The sequence below is a fragment of the Eleutherodactylus coqui genome, chromosome 2 (genome assembly GCF_035609145.1).
Source record: "Eleutherodactylus coqui strain aEleCoq1 chromosome 2, aEleCoq1.hap1, whole genome shotgun sequence".
Lineage (NCBI taxonomy): Eukaryota > Metazoa > Chordata > Amphibia > Anura > Eleutherodactylidae > Eleutherodactylus > Eleutherodactylus coqui.
In genome coordinates this window covers 51,321,691-51,336,481 of record NC_089838.1, presented here as the reverse complement: position 1 = coordinate 51,336,481, position 14,791 = coordinate 51,321,691, and the positions used below count along the sequence as shown (strand labels likewise).

Sequence of the window (14,791 nt, the reverse complement as noted above, 5' to 3'; positions counted from 1 at the left end):
CTTGCACCAAGTTCTGCCTCTTCTATCAGCACAGTGCAACAGAAATCTGAATTTATCTGACCAGGTGATGTTTGTCCATTGTTTAGGGATAGAATTTTTGTGCTCTCTTGCCCCCACGAATCTCGCCTTTCTGTTTTACTTAGACACAATGGTGCTGGAACTGCTAATCTGCAATTATAGCCTATCTGTGCTAAGGAACCGGGAGTAGTGCTTTCAGACATGCGAACAAGCCTCCCTCCCATTCAGATCAATTACGGAGATGTCATTGGATCTCGCCAGTCTGCATGGGAATAGGTTGTCTAGTGTGATCCAAGAACAGTTCCTATTCCTTTGGGATTCCTGGAGCTTCACTTCGCGCTGGACATCCACATGTTATCTTGCGTGGCACTCACCGTTTTCATACCTGCTTAGTATTGATACTCACCATATACCCATCCTATACAGACACACTCTGCTATGCCAAAAAAAAGGAGGCAGATACCACTGGAAGTAAAATAGTCGAAGAGCTGGAATATGTACATCCCTCCCTGCAAGACACAGAGGATCGTATCATTGGGCGGATTGATGGATTGTGCTTATTTATTTCCCTTTTAAAGAGGTAACTTGGAAAGATGAAGAGCTCCAGATAACAGGAACAGCATGAGAGGAAACCTCTCCATGTGGAGAACTTCAGAGAATAGGTACAGCATGAAAGAAAAGCTGGAAAGATGTAGAGTTGGAAAGAATAGGGGAAGCATGAACATATGGAGAACCTCTGAGAACATGTGCAGCTAAGAGGCAACTTGGAAAGATGAAGAGCTCCTGAGAATAGGTGCAGCATGAGAGGAATCCTAAAAATATACAGAACTTCACAGAAGAAATGCAACATAAGCGGAATCCTGGAAAGATGGAAAATTTAAGATCAGAGACCGAGTGAAAACGGACTATAATATGTTAATTACCTCAGTAACCATAAGTAGGCTGAATGAGAAACAGAATATATGCAGCATGTGAGATCAGGTAGAATGATGCAGAGTTCCAGAGAAAAGTTGCAGCATGAGAAAAAAACTGAAAATGCGGAGAACTTCAGAGAATATGTGCAGCATGAGAAAAAACATGAAAATATTGCAAAGTTTAGAGAACAGGGTCAACATGAGAGAAAACATGAAAATATGGAGAACTTCAGAGAATAGGTGCAGCATGAGAGGAAAGGTGAACATATAGAGAAGTTCAGACATTAAGTGCAGTATAAGTGAAAACCTTGGAAAGAGGAAGTGTTCCAGAGAATAGGTGCAGCACAAGAGGAAACCTGAAAATACGAAGAACCTCACAAAATAAGTGCAACATAAGCAGAATACTGGAAAGATGAAAAATTCAAGACAAGGGAGTCAGAGTGAAGCCTGACTATATTATGTGAATCTCTTGAGTAACCATAAGCAGACTGATGGAGAAACAGACTAGGCGTAGCGCATGAGAAAAACCTAGAAAAATGAATTCCAGAGAATGAGTGCAGCATGAGGAAAAGCCTAAAAATATGGAAAATCTCAAAGAATAAGTGTAGCATGTGAGAAAATCTGGAAATATGAGGTGTTCCAGGGAATAGGTGCAGCGTGAGAGGAAACCTGAATATATAGAGCTTCAGAGAAAGGCCGCCTGCACATGGGCGGATTTGCACTGCGAAATCCGGAGTGGGCGTCCGCCTCTAGATTCCACAGAAAATGCTGCCCATAACATGCTATTGGAAAACACTTTTTCCTCTACACAAGCGGAAATCAATTGCGATTTTCTGCTCACGGAGGAAAAATCACAGCATGTTCTATTTTTGCATGGATGGCTTCCATTGAAGTCAATGGGAGTTGTCCGATCCGCAACCCTTTTGCAAAGTCTCAGGTAAAGCAGGAGTTAAAAAAAAAATCTGCATTGCGCATGTCCAACGACGAGCCATGCGGACCATCCAGAGTACAAATGAAGAAAAGAAAAATCAGGTATGCGCAGATGACGCTACTGCCAGGGCCAGATTTCACTACGGGATTCTGCATGCGGAAATCCGACCTGCCTGTGTGCAGGTGGCCAAAATGTGCAACATAAGGGTGACTACTCATTAGCAGTTTTTTTCCGCTGCGATTTCACTACGTTTTTTTTTTCCAGATGTCAATGGGACTTTCTAATGTTAAAATCGCAAAACAGCAAACTCGCAGCGGGAAAAAACGTTTGTGTGTATTAGTCACCCTAAGAGGAAACTTGGAGAGATGGAAACTGAAAGACAAGAAAATGAAAGTGAAGACTAAGTATAATATGTGTATCACCTGAGTGACCATAACCAGACCGATCAGGAAACAGATTATACAGATAATGAGGATGAGTATCTCCCGTCTGTACCGCTTGCGCAGGACTTTGGGGTACATATCAATGATGGACAGGCAGAGCGCCTCAACATAAATGAACTGCAAGGAGAGGAAAATATTAATAGAAATCCATGTGATGAAAATGACTTCCTCCAATCCTGGATTATCTCCATGTCAGAGAGCAAAATACCGCCATTAGGCCGCGGCTCACAGATAGGTGCAGACCTTGAAAGATGCATATTAGTGCTCTCTAGTGGCTGCTTAATGTACCTTCCATGTTCGGGAGAAGTGCTGAGGACTGTGTATTTTTACTTTCTAGTGTGACTACTGGGTGTGGAGTACATAACCTGGTATGTGTGTGATCTGTGCGATCTGTGCTTGCAGTAATGTCTTGTGTTGTGCTTTGCCCCGAACATTCGTACACATTGTCAGATGAAAGGTGGCTGGATGGTGAACCGTGCTATCAAGTAGTGCCACCATGCCTTTCCCTCAGGATTGGCTATTTGTGGCAGTACAGCTTTGTTGGAGTCCTATACTGTAGTAGGTGTTGGTATGCAGCACTTGTGCACTACACCATAATGCTGGCACTTGGGGTTAGTGGAAATAGTTTGGGCGCCATGAGAAAGGAATGCTAGCGGTGCCTAGAGAATCTGCTGATGGCCTACAGCACTGATAGACCTGGTGGGCTGGAGGTTGGGAAGTGAGCCACAAGAGCTGTGCGGAGCTGAGGAGGCATTCGTTAACCGGAGAGTAAGTAAATCCTTTAGCGGGAAGCAGTTCAGCTTCTTTGCCAAATGGCGGCTGGAGTATGTCACAGAGTAGATGGTGGGCTAACAATATGACCACTAGTGGGGCTGATAACATTTGGTCGTGGACAATGTGGACTCGACAATCAGCTCGACTTCAGGTTTCAAGTCGAGCTGATAACAGCCGAAGACGCACAGTGCTCCAATGAGCACTTTGTTTCAGCAATTGATGTGACTTAGCAATCATCCCCAACTGATCAAAACTTCTCTATGAGAAATTATATGAAAGTGCAAACAATATGGTCCCAAACAGCAACTGTGCAAATTGTAAGCTAGAGCCTTATATTTGACTCTTCTTGGATCTTTCGCTGCTCGCTTTGTTTTTAATCCGTAGCTCTCCTGGCGATTCTTCTGAATGACCACTGCGGTGAACAGCAATGAAGGGAGGAATGCTCCATCTCCTTCCACATGCTGCACGACACTTTACCCTGGGAATCCTCTTATCTTTGGCCCTCAGAACTGTCGGACCCTTCTTGGACTCTTTCTCTGCCTCAGCAGCTTCCCAACATGGGGCTCAAACTTGCAGCTGTTGGCTGCTCTGTCAAAGTGACAGCATGCCACTCTTCTGTAGCAGGAGGGTAGGCAGTGCCTCCCCTTACAGTACCACGATAACTCTTAGCCTGCAAGTCTGCTGTCTTGGGGTCATATTTGACTCCAACTTTTCCTTCACTCCCCATATTCAGCCTTTAGCTTTCTGATCACAAATTCTTACTGTCGCCCTTATCCATTCTCGGCTTGCTACTGATCGGGCTTCCCTTCTTTAAACTCTCCCCTCTCCAATCCATCCTGAATACAACAGACAGGTTCATCCTTTCGTCAAGCTGCTAAACCGCTATCTCCACCCTGTGCCAGTCACTATACTGATGCCTACCCTGTGCCAGTCACTATACTGATGCACAAGCATAAAAGAATCCGGGAACACGGGCTTAGTGACACATTTTTCCTGCTTTATTATAGCATAGTGCTATTTACATCAGGATAACTGGAGCACACCTAATTTGCACTGAGGTGAGGTTTTCTTTTCTTGTTTAATCTGCACTATACTGATGCCTCCACCCTGTGCCAGTCACTACACTGATGCCTCCTCCCTGTGCAAGTCACTACACTGATGCCTCCTCCCTGTGCCAGTCACTGCACCACTGCCTCCAACCTGTGCCAGTCACTACACTGATGCTTTGACCGTGTGCCAGTCACTACCCTGATGCCTCCACCCTATGCCAGTCACTGCATCACTGACTACAACCTGTGCCAATCACTACACTAATGCCTCCTCCCTGTGCCAGTCACTACACTGATGCCTCCACCCTGTGACAGTCACACTAAAGCCTCCCCTCGGGCCAGTCACTACACTGATGTCTCCACCCTGTGCCAGTCACTGCACCACTGACTCCAACCTGTGCCAGTCACTACACTGATGCTTTCACCATGTGCCAGTTACTACACTGATGCCTCCACCCTATGCCAGTCACTGCACCGCTGTCTCCACCCTGTGCCAGTCACTGCATCACTGTCTCCACCCTGTGCCAATCACTACACTATTGTCTCCACACTGTGCCAGTCACTACACTGATGCCTTCTCCCTGTGCCAGTCACTACACTGATGCCTCCACCATGTGACAGTCACACTGAAGTTTCCCCTCGGGCCAGTCACTACACTGATGTCTCCACCCTGTGCCAGTCACTGCACCACTGACTCCAACCTGTGCCAGTCACTACACTGATGCTTTCACCATGTGCCAGTTACTACACTGATGCCTCCACCCTATGCCAGTCACTGCACCGCTGTCTCCGCCCTGTGCCAGTCACTGCATCACTGTCTCCACCCTGTGCCAATCACTACACTACTGTCTCCACCCTGTGCCAGTCACTACACTGATGACTTCACTATGCGCCAGTCACTGCACTGATACTTCCACTTTATGCTAGTTACTACACTGTTGTCTCCACCCTGTACCAGTCACTACAGTGATGCCTCCACACCGTGCCAGTCACTATACCAATGCCTCCATCCTGGGCAAGTCACTGCACCACTGACTCCAACCTGTGCCAGTCACTATACTGATGCTTTTCACCATGTGCCAGACACTGCACCTATGCTTCCACACTGTACCAATCACTGCACTGTTGTCTCCACCCTGTACCAGTCACTACACCGATGCCTCCACCCTGTGCCATTCACTACACTGATGCCTCCACCCTGTGCCTGTCACTACACTGATGCCCCCACACTGTACCAGTCACTATACTGATGCGTCCACCCTGTGCCAGTCACCACACTGATGCCTCTACCCTGTGCCAGTCACTGCACCACTGACTCCAACCTGTGCCAGTCACTATACTGATGCTTTCACTATGTGCTAGCCACTGCACTGCTGTCTCCACCCTGTGCCAGTCACTGCATCGCTGTCTCCACCATGTGCCAGTCACTGCACCGCTCTCTCAACACTGAGCTAGCCACTGCACCGCTGTCTCCACCCTGTGCCAATCACTACACTAATGCCTCCACCCTGTGCCAATCACTACACTAATGCCTCCACCCTGTACCAGTCACTACACTAATGCCTCCACCCTGTGCCAGTCACTACACTGATGCCTTTATCCTGTGCCAGTCACTACACTGGATGCCCGTCAAATATAAAATACAATTTAAAGTCCTCACTCCCATCCATAAAGCTCTCCACAGTGCTGCACTGTCGTCTCTCTCCTCCCTCATCTCTGTCTACCACCCTGCACCTGCTCTCTGCTCTGCTAAGGATCTTAGGCTAAATTCTTTCCTAATCTGGACTTCCCACTACCATCTTCAAGATTGCTCCAGAGCCGCACCAGTTCTGTGAAACGCTCTACTCCAGCAATCAGGTTAATACTGCACACTCACAGCTTTAAGCGAGGCCTAAAACCACATTCTTTAGGGAGACCTACCATATTTCCTAATGCAAACTCTTCTCCATCTACTCTGCTTCTACACTCCCCCTTGGAAACCTGACTACTTTTTTCCCACTACACCCCCACTGCACCTCTCACCTGTCTATACATAAACATGGCTGGTGATCCTCTTTATGTATATATGCATAGTACCCTATGTGTATACTTTCTTATAGTCTTGTGAGTAGGGCCCCCACCCCTATTATTCAAGCTACGCAGCAGTTTAATACTGTAGGTCATGACTCATTTTGTGTTTCCCCCATTTCTAAAGTGCTGCAGAATATGTTGGCGCTTTACAAATAATGAAAGTAGATGACCTGTGTTACACTTGTTATTCATGGGTTATACACTTTAGTCCGAAGTTCATAAAAGCGACGTGGCCTTGATACTGAGGGCTTGAGCATTTCCTAGAGACCATATTCAGTCACTGTATCTGCATTGCTTACTTTTATCAATGTAGTTAATGCATGTACACGTCACATTATGTATTCACTCATCAGTACTAAACTTTTGTAATGATTTGCTACTTTTCTACTGCAATAAGGTGTAACTTAGGGTGCTGTCTCCTGTGATTGGACCCCTACATATTACTTTGTTCTACTTTGCACTATTAATAAAGTTAACACTAAGTTAGCTCCTCAGAAAGAGGTCAAAAGCGACTTCACAGACAGTTGATGTCTCTTGCTCCTTCTCCATTGATTACGCTAATTTGGACACATATGAGAATTCAGATCCTTGTAGCTTTATTACTGATTCTAAATTTAAAGGCGTACTCCAACAAAATAAAGATTATCATTATCATCTCTTGGGCCCTTCTATACATTTGGGTTATATCGTACGTTCAGTACCTGACTGTCAAGCCCAAGGAGAATCACCATGAAAAAGAAGAGGCAGGACCAGAGCTGCGACACCGGCATCATCGTCACAGCCTTGGGATAGACGATAAAAGCCAGACCAGGTCCTGTAGAGAGTCATAAAATTACCCATCACATATGCACCAGCAGAGTGTGTCATGTACAAGTAACAGAATACATCATGTCTTCTTAAAAGTGGAGTCACATAACTTGTCATGGCTGTGAAGGCATCTTGTGCTTTTTGCTCCCTATTGGGATGGGCATAAGAAAAGACTGTGCGGCGTGGACAGGCAGTCCCTTGTATGGTGGGTGACGTTCTGCACTCATCTCAGTACATGGGTGTATTGGAGAGCGGAAGCCCACCCTATTATTGACCTCTTCTACACAATTGTCCTATCGTATAGTACTCCAACTTACCAGACTCAGCCACTTCAGATATGGGGAGCCCCTGCTCCTGCGCCATGAACCCCAAAACGGAGAAAATAGCAAATCCTCCCATGAAGCTGGTGAAACTGTCAAAGAGGCACAGAACAATGCAGTCCCTGCAAGATGGTGATAAACAGAATTAGTGCCCGCAGAGTAATAACTCATTCCAGTGCTGTTCTGTTGCCATGGCAGCGGGGGGCCTTCTGAAACCCCCCAGCGGTGCAATTGCAGATTGCCTATCAAACCATGCCTGTGGCCTGGCTTAATAGATTGCCTGTCAGATCACTGTATAATGTAATTCTATGGTATTACTCAGGGGCGTACCTAAAGGCTCAGGGGCCCGGGTGCAAAAGTTCAGCTCGGGCCCCCCCCCCCCCCAGGTCCTATTTCCCCCTCGCCCCGTATCTATGCCTGAGGACCAATGTCCACATGCGGATTTTATTTATAAAATCCGCACGTAGACCCGCACGGGAGATCCGTGCATCTTGCTGCCCATAGGGATGCATTAGCATCGCTAGGGCAGCTAAAAGCATGCAGATGGGATTCCTTCCCAGAGTGCGGGTCACACGCACAGGAAGAAATCGCAGCATGTGCCATTTTCCTGTGGATCTGCCGCGCGGACGGCTCCCGCAGCTTCCATTAAAGCCTATGAAATGCCATTCGTATCCGCGGCACAGCGGCAGCTGTTTTTGTGCTGTGCCGCGGATACGTGGGAGAACAGGAGATTTTTAAAATATTGGTGCACATGCACGCGGCACGCTGCCAGTGTGCCGAGCACGTCGCCGACCGGAAGAAAGAAGATCGGGCCTTCACAGAGGGGAGCACCGCAGCGTCCGGAGAGGTGAGTATAATGTATTTTCCCTCTCCATGTCCGCGGGCATGTACGGATTCCACTGCAGGATTCAGCAGTGTTACCCGTGCGAGCAAGTGGGCATGAGGCCTAGGAGAGATTCAGAAATAGATAGATAGATATGAGAGAGATTCAGAGATAGATAGATATATAGATAGATAGATAGATAGATAGATAGATAGATAGATAGATAGATAGATAGATAGATAGATAGATAGATAGATAGATGTGAGACAGATAGATAGATAGAGAGATAGATAGATGTGAGACAGATAGATAGATAGATAGAGAGAGAGAGAGATGTGAGATAGAGAGATGAGAGATAGATAGATAGATAGATGTGAGACAGATAGATAGATAGATAGAGAGAGATGTGAGATAGAGAGATGAGAGATAGATAGATAGATAGATATGAGAGAGATAGATAGATAGATATGAGATAGATAGATAGACATGAGAGCGATAGAGAGATGTGAGATAGATAGAGAGATGTGAGATAGATAGAGAGCTGTGAGATAGAAATAAAGATAGATATGAGAGATAGATAGATATGAGATAGATAGATAGATATGAGATAGATAGATAGATAGATAGATAGATATGAGATAGATAGATAGATAGATAGATAGATAGATAGATAGATATGAGATAGATAGATATGAGAGAGATAGATAGATAGATATGAGACAGGCAAGACGAATAGACAGACACATAGAAAGACAAACAGACAGGCAGACAAGCAGATACATACCCTGGTGACCGGACTATTTCTCTGCTGAGGAGAGCAGCTGTACACAGTGTCGGCAGGAGGAAGCTGTGCTGTGCCCGTGTATGCGGTGAGTCTGCTTCTGTGTCCTCTCTGCTCTTTCCCCTACCCCCTCCTCTTCCCCTGTCTTCTCTCCAAGTCCCCTCCCTTCTTCTACTCTACTCTCTGGTTCTTGCTGTCGGCTGGCCGGACCGCACTAACTTAGCAAGCGGCCACCGACAGCGGGAAGTGAAAGTAGAGCTGTATATGCTGGAGGGGGGCCTGTTGCGACCCCGGCACCCCCTGCCAGTACGCCTATGGTATTACTGTATGTAATCGATCAATGAAAATTAATGTACTTTTTATTGACTCCATTCACTGCATATTACGTGCACATTTATACACGGTGAAATTACGCTTTTGGGAATGAGCCCTAACTTTGGTTAACTGCAGGAAATTTAACCCTTTGGGTAGCTTTAGATGAGCCGATTTTCTTTTGAATGAACGAGTGACGTCACCGCTAACTCATTCACTCTTGTGCATCGTTGGCTCGTTCCAACAAGAATTGTTCAGTCTTTTACATTTGCTGTACAAGTGACTGAGAGGGACTGAACGAGCTGCTAAAAATAAACGATAAGTGAACGAGCCAACGATGATTTTTATACCTGCAGAAAATGAATGATAGACGAAAATCGAATGGTTCTCATTCGTCTTTCATTTGTTGGTTTGCATTTAGACGGAAGGATTATTGTTCACTTTCACTCATTTGAATGATTTTTTGAATGATAATCATCCCATCTGAAAGCACCCTTACGCTGCCTTCCGGATGAGATTACTGTTACATTAGCTGCCGCAAAGCAGTGTAAGAGTTAAATGTTCTGCCTGATTGTAGCAATAAACAGCAACAAACTCCTAACTGATATCACTTAGAAGGTGGGGCAAGAAACAGGTTACGCAGCTCAGGCAGTAATCATTGATCTTCTCTGTCTGTAACCCTCTCAGCGGACCAGGCCCCGCCTCCTCCAAAGTCCTGCACCAATCACAGCCATGGACACTATTGCTAAATGAACAACCTTGAGGTCCATTCTTGGCAAGTATGTAGGTTGCCTTTCCCCAGCAATCTTGCAGTGTTGATAAAGTAATACAGAGGGACAGCACAGTGTTGCGGAGGGGCCCGGTCGCAGTTGCGTCCCTTGCGACTCCTATTGCTATGCCTAGTAATGAACTTTTGTTTTTGTTAGGCCCCATCCTACCCCTCAGCCTCTATGCTAGGTACACCACTGCACACATACCTATAGCAGTTGTATTTATACTGGTTGTAACTACCAATACCGATGGTGAACCCCATCGTGATAGCTAAGGAGTAAAATATCTGTGTCCCAGCGTCTATCCACACCTATGGAGGAAAACAGGGAGTGACTTCTACATGATTAAATAACTCTAAAATAGTTAATTTGTTTATTTTAAACCTAAATTAGAATCAATAAAATCACAGAGGTGAGGGAAAAAACAAAGACATTATTCACAGAAAAAGCCAAAAATACAATACCTGAAGGTCTGCAAAGCAGACACGGACGCCATAGGCACGATCGCCATAAGGCAGGCACAATCGCCGAAGGGCAGGCGCAATGGCCATAAGCCTTGGAGATATGCAGTCAGCCAGACAATAAAGTGGAGGAGCAGCTTGTTCCTGGCAGACTAATATGCAGTCACTCACTCAACCCAGCCCAGATTGGGGAGGAGTGACTGCATATACTAATAGCCTGCACATGTGAACGATACCAAAGATGTCACCTCTGTGATTTTATGTAATTTATAGTGAGTTAGCGTAGGTACTGACGGAAGCGGTGTGGCCTCGGCGCGGCCCGTCAGCCTATGCGTTTTGGCCAAAATGCAGTACCAACACCCGCATTTTATTAGTATGCATTAGTACTTTTGTATGTAGTTTGCTAGTTGGTGGGGGAGCCCAAGATGTCAGCCAGTGTGGCCCACTATAAAGATACAGGGCAACCCGCTGTTATATCAGCCAGGGTTGATATCCTGTATGGTGGGTCACCATCCATCTATGGCTGGCATCTTTGGTATCGTTCACATGTGCAGGCTATTAGTATATGCAGTCACTCCTCCCCAATCTGGGCTGGGTTGAGTGGGTGACTGCATATTAGTCTGCCAGGAACAAGCTGCTCCTCCACTTTATTGTCTGGCTGACTGCATATCTCCAGGGCTTATGGCCATTGCGCCTGCCCTACGGCGATTGTGCCTGCCTTATGGCGATCGTGCCTATGGCGTCCGTGTCTGCTTTGCAGACCTTCAGGTAATGTATTTTTGGCTTTTTCTGTGAATAATAAATTAGAATCAAAATGTATAATAACCATGAACTACAATCACAGAAGTTTATAAAGTATGTAAAAGAATATATCTACTATTATACTGCCTTCTATGTACAAGAATATAACAACTATAATTCTGCCCCACATATACAATATACTATAATACTGACCCCTATGCACAAGAATATATCTACTATAATACTGCCTCCCTATGTACAAGAATATAACTACTACAATACTGCCCCCTATGTACAAGAATATAACTACCATAATACTGCCTCTATGTACAAGAATATATAACACTGCCCTCTATATACAAGAATATAACTACTATAATACTGCCCCCTATGTACAAGAATATAACTACTGTAATACTGCTCCTATGTACAAGAATATAACTACTATAATACAGCTCCTATGTACAAGAATATAACTACTAATATGCTGCTCCCTACGTACAAAAATATAAGTACTATAATATTGCTGCCTATGTACAAGAATATAACTACTATAATACTGTTCCTGTGTACAAGAATATAACTACTATAATACAGCTCCTATGTACAAGAATATAACTACTAATATGCTGCTCCCTACGTACAAAAATATAAGTACTATAATATTGCTGCCTATGTACAAGAATATAACTACTATAATACTGTTCCTGTGTACAAGAATATAACTACTATAATACTGCCCTTTATGTGCAAGAACATAACTACTATAATACTGTCCCCTATGTACAAGAATATAAATACTATAATACTGCTGCCTATGTACAAGAATATAACTACTATAATACTGCCTCCTATGTACAGGAATATAACTACTATAATACTGTTCCTGTGTACAAGAATATAACTACTACGGTATAATACTGCCCTTTATGTGCAAGAACATAACTACTATAATACTGTCCCCTATGTATAAGAATTTAACTACTATAATACTGTCCCCTATGTACAAGAATATAACTACTATAATACTGCTCCTATGTACTAGAATATAAGTACTATAATACTGCCCCCTATGTACAAGAATATAACTACTATAATACGACTTCTATGTACAAGAATATAACTACTGTAATACAGCCTCCTATATACAACAATATAACTACTATAATACTGCCTCCTATGTACAAGAATATAGCTACTATAATACTGCCCCATACATACAAGAATATAACTACTATAATACTGCCCCCTATGTACAAGAATATAACTACTATAATACTGCCTCCAATGTACAAGAACATAGCTACTATAATACGGCCTCCTATATACAAGAATATAACTACTATAATACTGCCTCCTATGTACAAGAATATAGCTACTATAATACTGCCCCATACATACAAGAATATAACTACTATAATACTGCCCCCTATGTACAAGAATATAACTACTATAATACTGCTTCTATGTACAAGAATATAACTACTATGAGGGCTCAGTCACACAGGCATTTTTCTGCATGTCAAAAAATTCGCACTAGATAGAACCAATGCTTTTCAATAGCAGCGGTCACATGTGCGACATTTACATGCGCAAAAACAAGGCGAAAATTATAAGACACCGGTTCACAGAACGCAAGTAACTGTGGCAAACCAGTGTTCTATGTATGTGAAACCCCTGGATGCTTTCGCATCCAGGGGTTCCAGCTTGCACTCAATGCGGCCGGCAGCAGCAGCGCCGACCTCCTTGAGAACATATACTGAAGATCGCGATCCTCTGCCACAGCTCTCATAGCTGTGCCACAGCGGCAGAGGAGCGTGATGTTCTCCCATTGAATTCAATAGAGCCAGCTGTATTGACAGCTGAATTCAATAGAGCCAGCTCCATTATTGAGAGCTGCCTCTGATTGGTCACAGTGCTCAGCCAATCAGAGGCAGCCCATTTAGAAGGTGGGGATTTTCAATCCCCACCTGCTAAATACTACTCAGTGCAGTGCAGGAGAAGAGCTGGCTGAACGCAGCTGAGCCCCGTCAGCTGCAGAGAGGTGAGTATAGATTTTTTTTATTTTTATTTTTAAACATTTTTGGATTGATTTTCAGGGAAGGGCTTATATTTGAAGTCTTTTCCCGAAAATCACTGCAGCGCTTGCCCGCAGCCCATTGCTTTCAATGTAGCCGGCTGTATTGACAGCTCCACTGAATTCAATGGAAGAACATCGCTCTCCTCTGTCACAGATCTGACAGAGGATTTCTTCATCTCCAAGGGGAGTCCCATTTTTACTGGACACTGTGACAATGCTGTCACAGTGTCCAATGACAATGGGACTCTCCGCAGAGATGAAGAAATCCTCTGCCACAGCTGTCACAGCCGCAGCAGGGGATAGTGGTAAACGCACGTGTGAGAGAGCCCTTGTGAGTGGATAAACGCTGCCAGCAGTGTTTTTTCCGCTGTGACGCCCGCTTAGGTCATGCGAATTTATGCATTCAAAAATTTGTGCGTCAAAACGCCCGTGTGACTGAGCCCTAATACTGCCCCCTACGTACAAGAACATAACTACTATAATACTGCCCCCTATGTACAAGAACATAACTACTATAATACTGCCCTCTATGTACAAGAATATAACTACTATAATACTGCCTCCTATGTACAAGAATATAACTACTATAATACTGCCCCCCTATGTACAAGAATATAACTACTATAATACTGCCCCCCTATGTACAAGAATATAACTACTATAATACTGCCTCCTATGTACAAGAATATAACTACTATAATACTGCCTCCTATGTACAAGAATATAACTACTATAATACTGCCTCCTATGTACAAGAATATAACTACTATAGGCCAGTTTCACATCAATGTACTACGGACACATTTCTGCGTCTATAATGCGGACATGTTTCTCCGCCTGGCCGGTGAGAAGTTACTGACTTGAACTTGGAGCAACATAGATTCCTGTGATGTTCTGAGTTTGGGTTAGTAATCCACAAGGTTGGGCCAGGTCACACATCTGTATTATGTATGCATGAATGTGTTTGTAAGCACTTGTGTGAAACTGGTGCAATACTGCCCCCTATGGAAGTATTTCTTTCTTATCACTAGTACTATACATAGTTCCATGTCATACAGTAGACATCTGAGTTGTTACAGTCCCTTTCTTGTTCCTCATTCCTACTGACGATTACGTTTTAAGGTGGGAGTCCCTCTCTCACCTGAGGGTCCTTTAACCGTGACGTGTCTGGCTTTAAGTAAAACATAATCCCATTGTAAGCCCCAGGAAGGGTAACGCCGCGGATCAGCAGGATGGTGAGCATCACGTAGGGAAATGTAGAGGTGAAATATACAATCTGTTGATGGAGGAACAGGAAAGGGACAGGATGGAAGAGAATAATATTCTGCAATTTATATAATTTTACATTGTATCAGCTTATCTCTAGCTTATTTACTAGCGCGCAGTCACATCAGAGCCCTGAAAGGGAAATGTCTCCTGCTGCGAAGATCAGGTCCAATGCAGGGATAAATCTTGTCCCTTCAAAATGTTCTAGAGCTTACTAGGCGACCACTATAA

At 44.3% G+C, this 14,791-nt stretch overlaps 1 protein-coding gene across 2 annotated transcripts in view; it reads right to left on the bottom strand.

Moving 5' to 3' along the window:
- The window catches only part of LOC136611368 (sodium- and chloride-dependent betaine transporter-like), a 37,275-nt gene that overhangs the window by 10,715 nt on the left and 11,769 nt on the right, over nucleotides 1–14,791 (bottom strand). The window contains exons 7-12 of one of the 2 annotated variants that reach the window (XM_066590909.1): nucleotides 14,436–14,570; nucleotides 10,220–10,323; nucleotides 7,324–7,448; nucleotides 6,901–7,013; nucleotides 2,286–2,423; nucleotides 425–527 (exon numbers count right to left, since the gene is read on the bottom strand). In XM_066590909.1, the coding sequence (XP_066447006.1) occupies nucleotides 425–527; nucleotides 2,286–2,423; nucleotides 6,901–7,013; nucleotides 7,324–7,448; nucleotides 10,220–10,323; nucleotides 14,436–14,570 (718 nt within the window). The remainder of the gene's footprint in view (nucleotides 1–424; nucleotides 528–2,285; nucleotides 2,424–6,900; nucleotides 7,014–7,323; nucleotides 7,449–10,219; nucleotides 10,324–14,435; nucleotides 14,571–14,791) is intronic. The other variant, XM_066590910.1, reaches the window with a different exon arrangement.